This window comes from Mesoplodon mirus (genome assembly GCF_964341445.2).
Source record: "Mesoplodon mirus genome assembly, chromosome: 5".
Lineage (NCBI taxonomy): Eukaryota > Metazoa > Chordata > Mammalia > Artiodactyla > Ziphiidae > Mesoplodon > Mesoplodon mirus.
In genome coordinates, this window is record NC_138980.1 from 46,343,400 (window position 1) to 46,361,948 (window position 18,549).

Consider the following 18,549-nt stretch of genomic DNA (forward strand, 5'->3'; position numbering starts at 1 on the left):
CTGGCGGGGAGGAGAAGGGATACGCCTGCGAGCAGCGAGGCACCGCGGTCCGGACCAAAACTCCCAGGGTGCTGTGAACACCGATCCCCACAACAACCGGAAGGCCAGCTGGGGTGGTAAGGGCGGTCCCGCTGTGAACTCCAGCCAATGGTAGCCCGTGGAAGGGGTGACACATGCGTCTGGTCTACCAGTAGAGGACGGCGGGAAGTGCGTTGAGCGCATGCGTCCTGTGGTGGCCTAGAAAAAGGAGCTGCTGGCGGGCCGAGCTGAAGACATGGAGCAGGGCTACGGAGGTTCGTGTGGGCAACTCATTGTGGAGTGGGACCGGCAGGTGGTGCCCGGGCGGCAGGGCCGCCGCCGTGCAAGAGCGCTGCGGGCCGGGGACTACACCCGAGCGCGGTTACTGCAGTCCGGCCCTGCGGCGAGGCGGCAGGGGCGCGCGCGCGCAGCTTATTGGATCTCGGCCCCGTCGCTCCCGGGGCGCTGCGTGCGGATTGGCCGACAGGGCCTGAGGAAGTTGGCTGATTTCGGCGTGCCGACGCTGCGGCGGGCTTCGGGGGGCGCCTCAGGCGGTTGGGGCAATTTCAGTTCCGCAACCCCGGCGGGGTCGGCCGGGCCCTGCGGATTCTCGCCGCTAGCAGGCTTGCTGTCCCTTTTGGAAGACGCCACAAAATGGCGGCGCCGGGGGGGCGGAGCTATGGCGCGAGTTTGTGGGGCGCGGGGTCTTCGGCCGGGGGCCGAGGCGGAACCGCTGCCTCTTTCCGGGCCGTCGGGTCTGTCCGGGGACCTGCGGGGCTTGGCTGGGGCCTCCGCGCGGCACATGTGACCTGGGGCGCCGGTCCCGGAAGCCGTATGGGCGGCGCAGGTTTGGACCCCGACAGGCCCGCGGTGCGGAGCAGTGGGGCCTAGTGTGGCCTCTGCAGTGGTTAGCCTCACTGGGCGCCTACCGCGGACCTAGCTCGTGCAGATCCGGGACGACACTTTTGAGGTTCAGATGCGGGGTATCTTGGTCAAAGCTTGGAAACCCGATGAGCTCTGGGGTCGTGACAGATTGGGGGCTTTCCTTAAGGCAGTCCTTTGTGGTGGCCTGGAGACGCCAGAGGGGCTGTGTGAGAGGGAATGTGCCCTTACTCACTTGGGTTTCAGGGCCTGGGGCAGGACGGACCTTCTCGGGCGACCTGCTCTCAGTCTTTGGAATCTGAGCCTTCTGGGAGGCCTTTGCTCTATGCTGGAAGCCGCGTTTGCCCGCAGGGAACAGTTGGAATATGCAGGGTTGGGCTTGACCCGGCGCAGGTCCCTATTCAGGTATATTAGGTTCGAGAAGCAAGCGATCTGATCATGGCTGCCGCAGCGAAGGCGCATGTTTTGAAAGGTGGCAGCATTAGCAGGAGGCCAGCAGCAGGAATTGCAGAGAAGCAGAGAGGTCCTGAGGTGCATGGTGTGCTTGTGGCTCTACCTGGTGCTCGTGTCTTTTCTGCAGTGTGACTGGAGCTCACTCTTCTTTACCTGCCTCCCTACCAGAGTTTTTAGCTAGTAGTAATCCTGCTTTATGCATGCCCTTAGCTTGGAGAGGTCACCCCCGCCCCAGCCCATCTTCCTACCTACTAAAAACCTTTTCAGACTCGGTTTAGGTGCAGCGGCCTCCCTGAATCCTTCTGTAGCTTTTCCATCTAGAGTTATTTCCTAAGATTTGTTGAGGTTTAAGAGTTACTCTTTGGCCATAGGAGGCACCTCCATCTGGGTCCAGGTCCTTGTTCTTCTCCTCAGCTCCATGTTCTTGGGCAAGTGACTTATTCTCTGGAGCCTCTGTGTACAACAGAGTAAGTAGTACCTATCTCAAGGGTCATTGTGAGGTTATGTGAATACCACATGCTCTTTAGTTAGACCAGTGCCCCACAGTTGGTCAGTTGCTGTTAGAATCACTACTCCGCCTTTCTGTTGCACAGATGTGGAAAGCTGTGTGACATGGGGAGATCGTAACCTTCAGCAGGGTGACTTCGGATCAAGTCCCCTAACCTCTGAGCCTTAGCTCCCACATCATCTCTGAATGTCATTCTCTGAATGTCACAACTAATGTGTGCTGAGTGCCCGTCATGTGTCGGCATACAGTAGGCACTCAGTGGTTTGGGTTGTCTTGGTAGGAGAGAAAGGATGTATTTGAGAGAGAGGAGGCTTTGTAAAGGTGAAGTCGTTTGACAGGTATGAATGGTTGCCCGTGCCCAGCTCTGTGCCAGGCTCCAGGGACACAGATGAAGCGGGGCTAGACAGATGCTATCATGGGAATGTCTGGAGGGGCAGAGGGAGCCACCACAGAGAGGAGTGCAGTCTGATGCCTTAGGGCCAGGCTGAAGCCCTGGGACTTCAAGGCCCAGCGGAGCATTGGACGGTTCAGAGTCACACAGAAGCTAGGCCTAGAGAGGCACAGCTGTTGTCTCCAAATTTTCGAAGTTTGTTCTCAGTTGTGGGGTACTTATGGCTGCTTGGGGCGGGAGGAGGGGGGACTGTGTCCTAATGATGAGCTAGCTGGTGGCTGGTTCTGTGTCTTCCTCAGCTGCGGGTTGAGGCTTAGGTCAAGGTCCCTCATCAGGCAATGGACAGAACTGTCCCAGAAGCCCATCCACCTCCTCTTTTTTCTGCTTTGACCTCAGGCAGGTGGAGTGTGTTAATGCAAAACCCAGCCGTGGGATGACTTTTAAGGAGACATTGTTGTGGTTGTGCTGCCTTCTTGTAAGGCTGGCACTGAACTCCTTCAAGGAGATTCCTTTATGTTCCTCAGAGCATCTCAGAAGCACTTGTTCTCTGGTATGACACCTATGACCCTAACTCACAGATCTTCTGTTCACAGGCTATGGGGCATGGAGTGCTGGACCTACCAACACCCAGGGTAAGTGGGATGGACCTGCTTTTCAGGGAGGCATGGGCTACCCCCCCCCCAACACCAGCGTGGCATAGCTGGGACCAAGAAACCTTTTTTGTAAAGGGCCAGATAGTAAATTTGGGGGGGCTTTGCAGGCTACATGGTCTCTGTAGTGCAAAAGCCACCATAGAGAGTTTATAAACAAGTAGGTAGGACTGTGTGCCGATAATATTTACTTAAAGACACTGGAATTTGCATATCGTATGATTTTCATGTGTTGTGGAATAGTCTTTTTTTTTTTTAACAACTTTTGTTGTTTAATTCTAAGTAAATAGCTGAGGGTATAACTAAAGATTTTTATAATTAATAGACTTTATTTTTTAGTAGCTTTAGGTTTATAGGGTAGTACATGGAATTCCATACACTCCCCCACCTTCACCCCAGTACAGTTCCCTTATGTTACAATTTATAAGCCAATGTTGATGTATTGTTATTAACTATAGCCTAGAGTTTATATTAACGTTCACTCTGTTAAACAGTTCTGTGAGTTTTGACAAACGTGTAAATGATATGTCTTTTGTCAAAATTCGTATGTCATGAAGTATTCTTTTGATTATGTTTTTTTTTTCTTCTTTCCTGACCACTTAAAAACATAAAACCCATTCTTAGCTTGCAGGCCCTACAAAAACTGGGCTATGGACTAGATTTGGCCTGTTTGCTGACCCTGCTTGTGAGTCTATATCATGGTGCTAAGTGTGTTTGAAGTACCAGAATGTGCTCTTTGGTGGGCGGGGTTTTCTCCTTTTTGCCAGCATTTGTTCCAGGGGATGGGATATGGGTTTACTTTGTTTTCTGAGCCTGGAGCTTGGCCCTAGGACCACTGGGAGCAGGGTGACTCTTCTGCCCATCACTGAGTTTCCCAGGAGGAGATCTTCTGTGTTATTCAGGCACATGGCGACCCCTTGCTCAGTTGCATTCGGGACATGATTCTCCACCAGTGCACTCTCCGTGCTGTTGGCAGTGCCTTAGTTCTGGCTCCTGGTGAGAACTGGCACTTTAGAAGGGCTCTCTACCTAGGGACCTGGCCTGGGCGGCCTCTTGGCTGGCGGCCCACGCTGGACAAGCTTCCTGGAAAAAGGCTGCTGTGTCCTTTCTGTTGCCCTAATGGAGGAGATGAAGTGCTGACTGTGCTTCGCTGAGTGCTCTGTAGGAAACGAGTTTTACAGCTGGTGGACTGCAGCCTTCCCTAGGCATAATGGGCAGCCAAGGGTGCCTCCTGGAGCACTGACATAGCCACCCTCAGCCCTGGCCTGTGCATAGTGGATGAGGCGACAACTGTCCTTCAGCAGCCCGGCTGTGGTGGGGGGAGGGGATGTGTCTCAGATGCCTTTGTTTTGCAAACAAAACTCTTGTATGTTTTTGTTTCTTCTAAGGTGCATATGGAACTGGTGTGGCCAGTTGGCAAGGTAGGCCCTTCTGGGGGTCCGTGGGTGGGTGAGTGGGCCTCCAATCAGCTACCTAGGGAGGCTGGGGTGCAGGGATCCCCAACTCCACTCCTACATGTGCTCACAGCTGTTCTGAAGGCTCAACAGACTGGGCCTGAGGTGTCTAGGAGGGCTGGGGGGCAGGCCTCCAGGGGAACTTGCTGGAGGTGGGGGGTGGGGAGAGTTGTGGTCGTATTCTGGGAGCAGCAGCTCTTTGGTGGGTCCGTCAGTAGTCCCAACTGCTGGCTCTTGGGCTCTCGCTTTGGATGAGAAGCAAGTCTTAGGATCTGGTATAGAAAACCCACTGTTCAGAGTTGAGGCCGTGCCCCTGCCCTCCTCCTGCTGCCTCTTGGCAGATGACTTGTGCAGTGTTGGGGTAATGCCAGTAGCACTTGGACCCATGACCCTTTTCCTTCTCTGTGGGCAGTGGGTGCCCCTCCCCAGACTTGTCCACCATGGGCTGGCCTTGTGACTGCTGAGATCTGATTTAGTTTTTCTTCCCTCTGTCAGGTTATGAAAACTACAATTATTATGGTGCCCAGAACACCAGCGTCACCACAGGAGCAACCTACAGCTACGGCCCAGCCTCATGGGAGGCCACCAAGGCCAGTGATGGCCTGGCACCTGGGGGCCCTGCCATGCATATGGCTTCTTATGGCCCAGAGCCGTGCACCGACAATTCCGACTCCCTCATTGCCAAGATCAACCAGCGTTTGGACATGATGTCCAAGGAAGGAGGCAGGGGCGGGAGCAGCGGCAGTGGGGAGGGCATGCAGGACCGGGAGAGGTGATTATAGACCTGAGCCCTTCCCGGGGGATCCCGCATGCCCAGCTTTGTGTAGACAGGAGTGGGCACCTGCTTTTCCAGGGAGGGCTCTTCCCCAGCTCCCTCCTGAGTGTAGGATAGATAAATTGAGCCATTGTTGGGGCCGAGGCGTGTAATAGGACTTGCTGGTTTCTTGAGTGGTGGGGCTTAGGGCATGACTGTTAGCTAAACTATGCCAGACTCCTTATTTCTGTATCAGGCGCCTAGCAGACTCTCCCCATTCCTGTGGCCGGGGCTTCATGCCCCTTTTCAACAGTGTTTGAAAGGGATTTTGGTCTGTTTTATTTTCTGAGTATTTAGGAGGGATGCGTGGTGGTTTGGCTTTGCTGTTCTGAATGTAGGGAAGTCAGCTTTGCAGGAGGCGTTGAGGTGCCTGGACAGTGTGGTGATGGGTTGTGCTTTCTTTGCAGCTCCTTCCGCTTCCAGTCGTTTGAGTCCTATGATTCCAGGCCTTGCCTGCCCGAGCACAATCCCTACCGCCCCAGCTACAGCTACGACTATGACTTTGACCTGGGGCCCGACCGCAATGGTGGCTTTGGTGGTCAGTACAGTGACTGCCGGGACCCAGCCCGTGAGCGGGGCTCCCTTGATGACTTCATGCGGGGCCGAGGCCAGGGCCGCTTCCAGGACCGGAGCAACCCCGGCACCTTTATGCGCAGTGACCCCTTCATGCCACCTGCAGCCTCTTCTGAGCCTCTTTCTGCTCCATGGACGGAAATGAACTATGTGGGTGGGCGGGGCCTGGGAGGCCCCTCCACCAGCAGGCCTCCACCTTCCCTCTTCTCCCAGTCCATGGCCCCTGACTTTGGCGTGATGGGCATGCAGGGGGCAGGTGGTTATGACAGCTCTATGCCCTACGGATGTGGCCGGTCACAGACCCGGATGAGAGATCGGGTATGCCCTTGCCAAGTTCTCATCTGCCTTATTTGCTTTTCTTTTTAAATAGCTTTGTAAGATTCACTCATTTTAAAATGCACTTCAGCTTTTAGTAAAAATGTACAGCTTTGTGCATCCTTCACCACCACGTAATTTTAGAGCGTTTCCGTCATCCCAGAAAGAAACCTCTGTTATTAGCAGTCATTCCCCATTCTCTCCCCCAGCCCCTGGCAGCCACTAATGTACTTTCTGTCTCTGTAGATCTGTTTCTTCTGGATGTTTCATATGAATGCAATCATATAATACTTGGCCTTTTGTGTCTGGGTTCTTTCACTCAGCATAAAATTTTTGTGTTTTGGTTGGGGTGGGGGGGGTCCAACCATGTTGTATTTCTTTGCTTTCTGAAAAGACCTTTTCTGTCCTTGTTCTCTGATCTTACAACCTCTTTGTTCTTCATTTCTCTGGGGTATGTTAACCGTCCAAGTAAGCAATGCATTGGAATATGCTTTTGTCTGTAGCCTAGGCGGAGAGAGTTTGATCGCTGCGGCCCAGATAGCTTGGGCAGGAAACGGAAGCAGTTGCAGATTTACGATGAGCCAGACACCAAACAAGCCCGGGCTGACAGTGAAGGAGACTTTTCTGAAAACGGTATGCCCTGGGGCCAGTAGGCCCAGCTGTGTATAAGATGAGTCAGTTGCATGCTTGGTGTTCTGCCTGCTTGTCTGGAGAGGGGACACACAGGAACTCAAGGGTGGTGTGTGTCACCTGCACTCTCACAGTCCCCACTGTAGTCAGGACAAGTGCACTCACTCTGGACAGTGAGTTTGGGAGGTGAAAACGGAGTGGGCCAGCTGCCGAGGTGCTGACTTTACCTATTCCTTTGTGTTTGGTAGATGATGGAGCTGGTGACTTCCGGTCAGGAGATGAAGAATTCAGGGGTGTAAGTTCGCCTTTACTGATCAACCTCCAGTGTCTCTAGTGTGGGATTTTTTCCTTACTTTAGTGTCTTCCTTACAAAGAGGCAGAAACAGCTGCTGTGGTAGATTCAACTCTACCTCATGAGTAGATTTTTTTTTTTTTTTTTTTTTTGTGCGGTACGCGGGCCTCTCACTGTTGGGGCCTCTCCCGTTGCGGAGCACAGGCTCCGGACGTGCAGGCTTAGCGGCCATGGCTCACGGGCCCAGCCGCTCCGCGGCATGTGGGATCTTCCCAGACCGGGGCACGAACCCGCGTCCCCTGCATCGGCAGGCGGACTCTGAACCACTGCGCCACCAGGGAAGCCCTCATGAGTAGATTTAATAATCAGATTTGCAGCTAGGTTTCTAAGAGTTTTCCACTTGCAACAATCCTTCTTTTCTTGAAGACCTTCCCAGCCCTCTCCCCAGCCATACCTGTGTCCTCGCAGCGATGTGTCTAGCTATACACGTGGTAACTGCAGTGGCTGTGTAGGCTGAGGCTATCAAAGAAGCGCTGAAGATTCATTTGCTGCCAGCTCTGTGCTGGTGCTGAACTGCATGCTTGTCATTCAGCTCTCAAAACCAGTCATGGGAGATGGGTGTTGAAGGCTGGCTCTTAGCCAGGACCATGCACAAGCACCTGGGGGAGCAAGCCTTTGCCACCTCCTGCAAATTCTGATCCAGGTCTGGGGTAGGGCCTGGAAATCTGGATGTATGAAGGCTTCATCCAGGTGCTTCTGATGGTCAGACGAGTTTGGGGAAGGGGAGGGAGGGGCAGGATACAGTGAATTTTCAACTTTTCTGAGGGTCTTGCTTGCTCCATGTCTAGGTTGCTTAGATCTTGAGTCTGAAAATCTCTGCATATCTGCTGATTGCTAATTTAATCTTCAGCTTAATGTCTAAGGAATGGCCTCAGTTTCAATTTTCAGTTAGATGAGTCGTTTTTATCTATACCTGGCTTGTTATAACGTAAACAAGTAGCTGGGAAACTTCATAAAGCCCATTTTCATTAAAGTGCAGGAACTAGCTTCCTACAAATTGAGGTTGCTTAACACAGTTGATGGATGGGCTCTTGGTCTTCCCACGTGCAGAACTGTTCACTTGCCAGAGGTAGTTCTCTAGCTTTAGGAAGAACTAAAAGCTGGACTGTGTCTTTAATAAAAAAGCAAGTTAGTCATCATCACAGAATCTCAGAAGGCAACCAGGACTAGTGAGAGGACACTCAGGCTCCATCCCATGGCCCTGGGACTTGTCCTGACACATTTTGGGCGTGTTCCTGGTGGCACAACGAGCACCAGGTGGTGGCAGGGTGCTGGGCTGGTTGTGGAGAGTTCTTGAAATTCCACCTCACGGTCTGACTTTGTGCCTTTTTAGGAGGACGAATTCTTCGACTCCGGGAGGCAGAGAGGTAGGCATCACCCAGCATCCCTTTGAGCTTTCCTGTGTCTGCCCAGCTACCTTGCACTCACCGCCTAATGCCCAGGCGGGCTGGGTTTCTGAGCAAGCCCAGGGCCTGGGTGGAGGGGCTTGCGGCTCAGGGCAGAAGAGGGGCCATACCTGCAAGGTGGGCCTTGGCCATGCCAGTCACCCCGAGGCTTTGCCTTGGTGTTTGGAGCAACACTTGCTGGAAACAGGACTGTTTGCCTCACTCAGTGCAGGCTGCAGAGGCAGGGGGAAACTCATCTCTGGGTGTCTGCAGTAGCTCGCAGTGGTAGGGAAGGGAGAGTCTCAGAAATGCAAGAGAGAAAAGAAAAGGCGCCCTCCAGCTTGTCTTCTCTGCTCCCCCCTTGGCCAGTGCAGGTCCCTGTACTGTTTTCTCCCGGGCTTCATTCTGTCCACAGTTCCCTTGCTTGCCAGGCCAGGGCCATGCTCTCAGCCTCTATGGTGGGGACACTGGCACGGCATGGGGCAGAGTTCAGACACCTGCCTGGGTGGGGAGCTCGGGAAGCGGGGGGACTGTCGGGCACACTCAGGCCCAGATCCTCCAGAGGCAGTCACTGCTCAGCAGGTCTCACCAGTTCAAGCGAGGGAAACCTAAGAGACCAAAATAAGCAGCAAGAACAGAGCAGTGTTAAGCCCTTCAGGGGGACGTGAAGAAACAGCCACTTGTTTCTTTTCCTGTTCCCATGGGTCTGTCCATAGCTGGTTTCCCCGAAGAATCACAGGCTGGCTCCTGTGTCTCTGCTCCCATAAATTCTGAAGGCCCCTGGCTTAGATGCTCCTTCTCTTATATGTTCAGGTTTAGCCAACCCTCTGAGGTCCTCCTGCCCTGTTTATTGAGGCAGTTACATTTATAGCTTGGGACCACAGAGAGCATTTTGCAGCTCATGCAGCGGGGTAAATGCTAAAGCAAAGGTGACGTGTTTATTGCGCGCAGGTCCTGCTACCTACCCGGGATGACTTTGCTATTAAACAGCAGTAATAGTTTCAGGCAGTGACCTCTTGCCAAAAATCCCACACGCCCTTTTGAGAGGCTTCTGAGCAGCGCACGCCGGTCGCCATCTTCGTGGGACAGTCTCGTGACTGGCATCAGGGGTAGGGGTTACAGTTCAGATGCTTATCCAACCTTTTTTCAGTGTCTGGCCCTGGCCCTGAGCCGCGGTGACCTGGCCTGGCCTCACCTCATGCTGGGACTCTGGGCTGCACAGCTCTCAGAGGAGCTCCCACACTGGCCCCATGGGATGAACGGAGGACCAGTTGGTCTCTTCCCATTTTTATTTCTGGGATTGCTTCCCACATATTCTTGGGAAAGCCCTAGATTGACGGTTTTTGTGAGTGGAAGATAGAGTTTGGGCCACCAGGGATTGTCAGACCTGCTGAGGCCCTAGTTCAGAGGAGGCCAATGGGACAGTTGTCATGGTCCACCTAGAGGTGGGACGGAGGGCAGTAGAGTGGCTTTTGCTTTATTTTCTGAGGCCTTCCAGCTGCTGCCTCTTTATCTGGGAAGAATTGCTTCTCTCTCTCCTTAAGTAACATTGGGAGAAGATCCAATCGTAGGGTGCTGGATCAGAAAAGCAAGATAGGGAAGGACAGAGAGAGCAGGTGGGCCATGGTGTGAGGGGGCCGGGCGGGCCATGTCCCTGGCCCATGCCAGCCTTATCAGACCATGGGGGGAGTGAGGTGACTCCCTTGGGAACTACTGAGGGTTCTCATCAAAGGCCACCCCTGTTGGGAGCCTTTGACAGCCCTTTGGTACCTCAGGGTGTCCTGCCCCCGCCATGTGTGGAGGCCGTGGCAGGGCATGGGGTATGGTGGCCGAACTGTAGCCCCCATCAAGGCCCTGGTGCTCAGCTCATCTGCAGGCTCCTCAGAGTGTCTCGAAGGGACTTTTCTGTTGCAGGAGAGAAGGACGATGAGGATGATGAAGTGAAGAAGAGGAGGGAGAAGCAAAGGAGGAGAGACAGGATGAGAGACCGAGCAGCTGACAGGTGAGGAGGCAGGCGAGGTGGGAGGTGAACACTGTCAAGACTCCCCTGAGCTCATCTGTCATCACTCCACAATGCAGGGGGGTGCCTGGTTTGATCTTCTGACTCCAGGTGTATGTCAGGAAATCCTAGTCAGGTCGATGGGAGACAAAACTTGGGAAACACACTGAATCTTATCCTTGCTGGTGGGTCTGTGTGGCCCTCACATTCCCAGCCAGCGGCTCTCTTGATTGCCCTCCTGCAGGGCTATGCGGAGTTCCCTTGCCCCTTGGCTTGTGTCTGCCGTCCCAGACAGGTGAAGTTCATTCAGCATAGCTGCCAAGAAGGTGCTTTGGGTGCCTTGTCCAAATAAATCCAAACCACCTGTGGAGCTTGACATGGCGATTATATATGTATAGTTGCTACCTTCAAGATTTTGTCTCTAAATAGAAAAAAATGCAAACCCCAAAGGGCATTGCTGTGACCATACCATGCGCCTCTCCCCGTAAACCACAGGTGGCCACGTGAGTGTGTGGTTGATGAGGCCCGTGACCACAGGTGGCTATGTCTCTATGTACAGGCTCTCTTGATGACTTGAAAGGGAACCCTTGCCCTTGAGGCTTAAATGGGGGTAGTGGTTTCCCTGTGCAAAGAAATGCTTAGCGAAAGAGCTAACAGTAGAGGCTGGAAAGCCAGGAACTGAAAAGTAGGAGTTCCAAGTGTTACAGAATTCATTGAAATCCTTGTTTTTAAACAGATGAATAAAATGACAGCTCTATGAGATCTGTTTTCATGCCACATGGGAACTGAGATGACTTTTTTAAAGGAATCTTTAGACTGCCCTAGTGACTGAAGATCCTCAAAGAAACTTGGAGAAATTGTCACGGGGGAGGTAAAGATGCAGCAGGGAAGTAGGAACCCTGTATTTCCTTGGTAGCTTCCTGATAGTCCTGCACATAGGGCCTGGGAGATTCCCCTCTTCACTCCTCTTTCGGGGGTATCTGCAAAGGCAAGAGTGTCTTGTGGCGCTTGTCCCGAGATCAGGAGGCGGGCGTTGGGGGCCAGCGGATCTCTGAGTTGGCAGAGGAGGACTCCTGAGTGCCCCGGGGCCTGTGCTGTTACACCCCAAATGGAGCAGAGCTGAGGGAAGCAGCACCCCACTGTGGGGGTTTGGGGGCCTGTAGCGTGCTCTCCCCTTGCCGTACAGCACGCATGCATTTGGTAAGATTTTGAAAGCACACAGGAAACCTCAGTTTTCATTCGTAGAACTTGATTGTGATGTCTTTACGTTGAGACCCATTGGAGAATTGATCTTAGGTTATGTGAGTTTTGAATTGTGTGAGGTCTTCGGGAGTTCCTCTGTTGTATTAAATGGGGTTGCTTTGTATCTTCTGAGTGGCTGCAGAAGGAAACATCTGAGAAGCTATGAAGTTAGGTACTAGGCCCCCAGAGCAGTGGGCTGGAGACTTAGGGAGTTCACAGTTCTGAAAAGTCTCCACCTTTGGCTGTTCTCTTGTGAGCCTTTGGACCAAAAAGAGTGGTAAGGTAGTAAAGTGCTCCGTGAATCATTTTCCTGAAATACTTGCAAGGTTGTACTCTCATTCTCAAGGCGGGGAAACTTGGGGTAACTGCTACTCTGACACCCTGTGACAAGTCACAAGACTTAATTCAGAAATTGCTTTCCCATTTCCATTTCAGTTCTAAGCAGAGATGAGTTGGTTATCCGTGCATCACTGCTTTTCTTTTTGTCTTCCTTCTCCAGGATTCAGTTTGCCTGTTCCGTGTGCAAGTTTCGTAGCTTCGAAGATGAAGAAATCCAGAAGCATCTGCAAAGCAAATTTCACAAAGAGACACTGCGGTTTATAAGTACCAAATTGCCTGACAAGACGGTGGAGTTCCTCCAGGTAAATCACGCTTGGCCTCCATCACGGCATTTCCCAGTGATCCTGCAAGTGTCAGATCCCTCACAGAGAAGGGAAGGGAAATAAGAGGCCTAAACTTGGTCAAGATTTCGTTTTCCAGAATAACAGTGTACAAGTCCCGAAGTCAGAGGGACAACTGAGAGCTCCCGTCATTGTAGTTCCCGCTACTTCTGCCCATGGAGCTGCTCTGATAGCTGTCTTCCCTTCCTTGGAGCAGCTGAGATAAGGCTGTCACTGCCCCCCATGGGCTTGGCAGTCACCCTTGGGGGGCTGCCTCTGGTGCAGTTGAAAAATACCCACATGTGTCACCCTCTCCTCATTTCATTTGGTGCCATCTCACAACCTCTCTAGGAATACATTGTAAACAGGAATAAGAAAATTGAGAAGCGGCGTCAGGAATTGATGGAGAAGGAAAGCACAAAACCAAAACCAGATCCTTTCAAAGGTGAGTTGTGATCCTGGGGTGTGTGCTATTCCAAATCACAGAGCCCAGCTCGGGGTGGTTGAGAATGTGATGTGAAGACAAGTGGGAGGGGCACTTAGCAAGGGAAAGAAGCCCTCAAGTGTGGCCTAATGTAGATGACACTTCTACAGGCAGCTTATTGGAGTGACATTAAGCACTCTGATGTTTTTTTCTCCTTTGTATGAAGAGAAAGGACCAGAAGAATGAGAAAAGTTAAGTATAAAGTTGCCAAGTGTAGAGGCCATTTGTCTGTCTCCATACTCCTTCTGGAGGGCACGTGATGCCTGTCTTAGATTCTGTCCTAACAATCCTTAGAGAGGGGCTACAGGGGGAAAATGTGGGCCTTGATGGGGAGTAAGTGGGAAGAAAGCATCACTTGCATGCTGTCCCAAATCCCACAAGACTTGGGGTTTGTCAACAGGGATTGGCCAGGAGCACTTCTTCAAGAAAATAGAGGCTGCTCACTGCCTGGCTTGTGACATGCTGATCCCTGCGCAGCCCCAGCTCCTCCAGCGGCACCTGCACTCTGTTGACCACAATCACAACCGCCGGGTGAGTGCCCCCCTGATGCTGGGTGGAGCAGGCAGTCCTGGCTGCCAGTGGGAGGGGTTCCGAACTTTCTTTCTCTTACGGGGAAGCTAACATCTTTAGGGGCTTTTGCCATATACCATCAAGTCCATCATTTCATCAAGTGGTTGTAAAATGCACCCCAGTTTCTATTAAAATGTGAGAAAAACGTTTTGCTTAAGATTGACTAAATCCAGTAGCTGCAGTTCTCCTGGGTTGAGAATGTTCTCTGTAAACCACGTGGGTAAATTCCCCAGTTGCTGAAAAACTGGATTTCTTATAAGCTGAGGCTGAGGGCCACTCAGAGCAGAATGGCCTAGGGGACCCAGGACTAAGGACTGGTTTGATCCTTACTAGCTGATGGGGCCTGAGGCTAAATGTTTAGCTCAAGGCGTTGGCAATATATATATATATATATATATATATATATTTTTTTTTTTTTTTTTTTAAGGGTCAAATTGTAAATATTTTCAGCTTTGCAAGCCATCAGGTCTCTGCCTAACGCCTGCCTAACGCCTCAAGTCTGCTGCTGATGGGCAAAAGCAGCTACAGGCCATAAGTAAAGGAATGGGTGTGGCCACGTTTGGTCTGCTGGCTGTAGCTCTCCAAGCCCTGGTTGAGCATCTCTATCGTTGGTTTACCTGACTACCAAATTGGAGCTACCTGCCCACCCGTCTCCTGGTATTATTAAAGATCAGCCAAAAAACCACTGTACAAATATGGGATTATCATATGAATGTGTCAAGCTCTAGAACAGTCAAATGGTTGCAGCATTCAGACTTTTGCTCTAGAATTTACTTGTAAAGTGAATAAAACTCAAAAAACTGAAAAGAAAAAGCTTGCCCTTTTCCCCTACTGAGTCTTCATAGCTTCTGATCTGTAAATGTTCTTATTTCATCCTTGCTTGTGCACATAGTATACATCAGTCGTGTGCCTGTGCTTTTGTCTTTTGAGATTATCAGAGTTTTCTACACTATTTCACAATCTCAGTTCCGGTGCCTCTCCAGTGCCTTCTTTCTTTCGTTATTGGAGCCTAGCATTTGGGGACTTAACCATAGTGAAGAAAGATGTTAGTCTCTTTGCATAGGACTAATCTCAGAGCAACTCAGTGTAACCAGGCTGATTTGTTCTCATGCTCCTCTATGCACGCCATTTTTAAAAGCTATGTTTGATTTCCTTTGTAGTTGGCTGCCGAACAGTTCAAGAAAACAAGTCTCCATGTGGCTAAGAGTGTTTTGAACAACAGACATATTGTGAAGATGCTGGAAAAATACCTCAAGGTTTGTGCTTAGGAGTCCAGTAGATGGGAAGAGCTTTTGAGATGGAGGATGAACTAACTCTGTGGGTTTGGAATTATATCCAGAGTGCAGTATTTGGCATTTCTGAGTCTTCTGAAGAATTGAGAGATGTTGGAATGTATCGGGCTTGGGATTCCACAACTGCACATTTCCTGGGACTCACTGCTTGCCTGGGAGCTCTGGAATTTGGTCCTACTTGTTTAATCTGTGCGATAGTGCTGACTCTCACCATGAGAAACCCTGACTATCCATAAAATACCAAGCAAAACGCTGGTGAGATGCTTCAAAACAAAACAACAAACCAAAGTAAATGATAATTGTCCAGGTGGAAGCTAAAACAAGGTTTTGCGGGCAGAGACAACCAACAGTGAGATGGGGAATGAGGGGGAGGGAAGAGCCAGTGGTGCCATACTACGGAGTAACAGGAGCAGAGTAATAAAAAATCCCAAAGAGGGTACCCTAGAGAGGAGTCTGGTTGGAAGAGTCTCTGGTTCCTCCTTGGGAAGCACATTTTGCTAAATGCTCAGCCCCATGACTTCAGCGTTTAGGGCTGGGAGTTAAGATTCAGCATAACCTGACTAGGATGTGTTTGCCCTCCTCTCAGTTATTAACTGCTTCAGTGTTTGACAGTTCATTTCAACCATAAAGGGATAGAATCTAAATAACCGGTTTAAGAACCATAACTGATCAGTGTTTACTTTGTGGCTTAAACAGACTTAAAGTTCCTGGAGTCAGCTGTAGACTCAAGCTTCTAAATAAGTGTCTTTGTTTTTGTTTTGGGTCCCACCTTGCGGCTTGCGGGATCTCGGTTCCCCAACCAGGGATTGAACCTGGCCATGGCAGTGAAAGCCCAGAATCCTAACCACTAGGTCATCGGGGGAACTCTCTAAACAGCGTATTTTAAAACACGTTTTCTAATCTGCTAGTGATAATGCTTAGTTTACTTTTTCTAAAGTAGACATAGTTTTAGCATATGCTCATGAGAAATTCAGCTTCTGAGAGAGGCACACTTGGATTGAATCCTGACTGATGTTTAATAGCTGTGTGACCTGGCAAGTTACGATCTTTAAGTCTCATATCCTTCTTGGTAAAATGGGGATAACCTTCATGCCTGGGCTGAGTGCTTAATCGAAACTTAAGAAAGAGCCTTAACTTCCTGTTAAAATGAGGCTTTTTTTTTTTTTTCTCTAATTGGGTTAAGAAAACCTAGGTCTTTTTAAACCTTTCCTCACCATTACATGCTTGAATAATAAGTGCAAAATAGTACTGGTGAAGCTTTTCTGAGATGTCTTTTCTGAGTCTGTAGGCTCTGAGCAGCTGTAGGATTGACTCACCTGGTGTGATTTAAAAGCTTTCTCTTGTTAACTCTGCCCATTATAAAAAGATAAACTCCCAGCAACCTGAGCCTCAATCTCTCATTTGGACAGTTCTTTAGACTGCACTAACCTGTGTTTCTTCTTCTTGGCCAGGGTGAAGATCCTTTCACCAGTGAAGCCGTTGATCCAGAAATAGAAGGAGATGACAATTTAGGAGGTGAGGATAAGGAAGAGACACCGGAGGAGGTAGCTGCCGAGGTCTTAGCTGAGGTGATTACGGCAGCAGTGAGGGCAGTAGATGGGGAAGGAGCACCTACTCCGGAAAGTAGTGAAATGCTGGCGGAAGGGGAAGGCCCTACGGACACAGCTGAGACCACTAGTGGTTCCCACCCTGGAGAGCTGCTGGAAGCGGAGGCACCCTGTGGAATGGCACCTGAGAAGGGCAACACTGAAGCGGAGGCTGGAGGTGAAGCTGCTGAGGCTGGAGGTGAAGTGGAAACCCTGGCAGCAGAGTCGGAAAGCACCTTGACAGTCACTGCTCCTGTCCAAGCTGCTGCAGAAGCCGAAGTGGAACAAACTGATGCAGAGTCCAAAGATGCTATTCCCACAGAATGATCCTCCTTTCCCTGTTTCAGGGGATGTGTTATATAATGCATTGTTCTTTCTTCTTTGGTTTATAAGCAGTACTAGGGTGTATGATGCTGGAACACTATTTTGGTGAAGAGACCCAGCCATTTCCTTCAGAAAAGTGTACCTCACAGGCTTAAGAGTTGCGTGGTTTTCTGCCTTGGTTTGAAGGCTGCAGAAGTTGTACATTCCCACAAGCGGCTGTGACATCTCTCTTTACACTGTAGTTGGAATAATAAAAGTTGGATAAGTAGATTTTGGTGACACTTTGCTTAAATACAGCCAGTGGCTGAATGCACCACCACAACCACCAACCCCACCCCACCCCACCCCTCCACCCCGTATTATTTTTTGGTCTGGGAGTAGTTCAATACTAGGATATATCTTGCTTTATAAAGGATTTTTTTTTAAGTTTCAAGAATTTGCTTTGGCTTCAGTTTTTGATCTCTGCTTTTGTGGTACACTGTATGGTATGTGGTCCTCCTTCACAAGATACAGCAGAATCTTGTTAACGGGATGTTGATCCTGTCACATCAGTGAACTCTCAAAGGCCTGATGAATCTGACACACCTGCACCATTGGAAGCATACCTACTTACCCCTCAAGAATGGGAACACTTTGCCTAGGGCATTGTTTCCCAACCTTTAGTCCTTGGTGAATCACCTTTACAATGTTTTACCTCATTTGTGTTCCACCTCTGCATTACTTCAGGGTTTTTTCGGTTTTGTTTTTCTTTAAATTGAGTTACTTCTACTTAAATATATTTAAAAAGAAAATTTGATGTCTCATGAATGGAAAACCAGTATAAATTGCCATACATAGATACTATCCGTGGAAAATGAATAAACATTTTATTTTAGATAAATACTGTTGCTTTGGAAGTTTCTGAATCTGTAAGAAAGAAAAGCCAGCATGTGTTAAAGGGTAGTAAGCAACAGTTATACTTTCATATAATCAAAAGAATTGAAAGATACCTCCCTTTTGAAATGATACCACTGGGTCTGTTTTCCTATAAACCTTTGAACTGTCACATTTGGGGAAGCATTGGCCAGTGGGAAATTGTTAGGAAAGAGGTAGCAGAATACTTGATGAGCATCTGTTGTGTACCAGGTGCTAATTCATGATAAAAATTAGATATGGGCACTGCTCTCAAGGAGCATTATTGGAGATGTGAGATGAATATTTATGAAAAAGTCAATGTTAGAACTAAAAACAAATAAACTGCTTAGTAAGAAGAAACCGGTGCCTATGAATCTTTTCTAAACATCGTTCCTTTTACTGCACAGGTGTGGCTTAGTCACAGGTTATGCATGCCCTTTAAAGTGTGTTCTCTTGAGGCCAAGATGGTGGCACTGACCATCAGTAGCCTGAAAAAGGATAACAAAACTATGAAACTGCTTTTTTTTCCTTCTTCTTTTTGGCCACACCATGCGGGATCTCTGTTCCCCAGCCAGGGATTGAACCTGCGCCCTCAGGAGTGGAAGTGCAGAGTCTTAACCACTGGACCACCAGGGAATTCCCTTGCTTTTCTTGTAAAATTTTTTTTTTTTTAAGAATGTAATTTGGTGGTATCTTTTTATTTATTTAATTTATTTATTTATTTTTGCTGTGTTGCGTCCTCGCCTCTGTGCAAGGGCTTTCTCCAGTTGCGGCAAGGGGGGGCCACCCTTCACCGCGGTGCACGGGCCTCTCACTATGGCGGCCTCTCCCGTTGCAGAGCACAGGCTCCAGACACGCAGGCTCAGCAGTTGTGGCTCATGGGCTCAGCCGCTCCGCGGCATGCGGGATCCTCCCAGACCAGGGCTCGAACCCGCGTCCCCTGCATCAGCAGGCAGACTCTCAACCACTGTGCCACCAGGGAAGCCCCTCTTGTAAAATTAATACAAGGCTTGCCATTGAATCTGAATTTCAATTAAGTTCTTTCACCACCACCCTCACCCCCCCCACCCCGTG

At 50.1% G+C, this 18,549-nt stretch overlaps 1 protein-coding gene across 4 annotated transcripts; it reads left to right on the forward strand.

The window, feature by feature from the left end:
- The first annotated feature begins 213 nt into the window (after positions 1-213).
- Positions 214-17,864, forward strand: AKAP8 (A-kinase anchoring protein 8). Of its 4 annotated transcripts, XM_082620849.1 has the most exons (15): positions 1,014-1,431; positions 1,725-1,820; positions 2,846-2,884; positions 4,291-4,323; positions 4,852-4,946; positions 5,578-6,061; positions 6,562-6,691; positions 6,937-6,983; positions 8,374-8,407; positions 10,340-10,427; positions 12,166-12,307; positions 12,677-12,770; positions 13,210-13,340; positions 14,540-14,635; positions 16,123-17,864. In XM_082620849.1, the coding sequence occupies exons 1-15, from the start codon at positions 1,339-1,341 to the stop codon at positions 16,582-16,584; spliced, it is 2,064 nt and encodes a 687-aa protein (XP_082476975.1). In that variant the 5' UTR covers positions 1,014-1,338; the 3' UTR covers positions 16,585-17,864. The 4 variants fall into 4 exon arrangements, with proteins under 4 accessions (XP_082476974.1, XP_082476976.1, XP_082476977.1 ...); XM_082620848.1 differs by lacking the exons at positions 1,014-1,431; positions 1,725-1,820 and adding an exon at positions 214-293 and having other exon boundaries at positions 4,852-5,128; positions 16,123-17,862; XM_082620850.1 differs by lacking the exons at positions 1,014-1,431; positions 1,725-1,820 and adding an exon at positions 220-293 and having other exon boundaries at positions 16,123-17,863.
- The last annotated feature ends 685 nt before the right edge of the window (positions 17,865-18,549 follow it).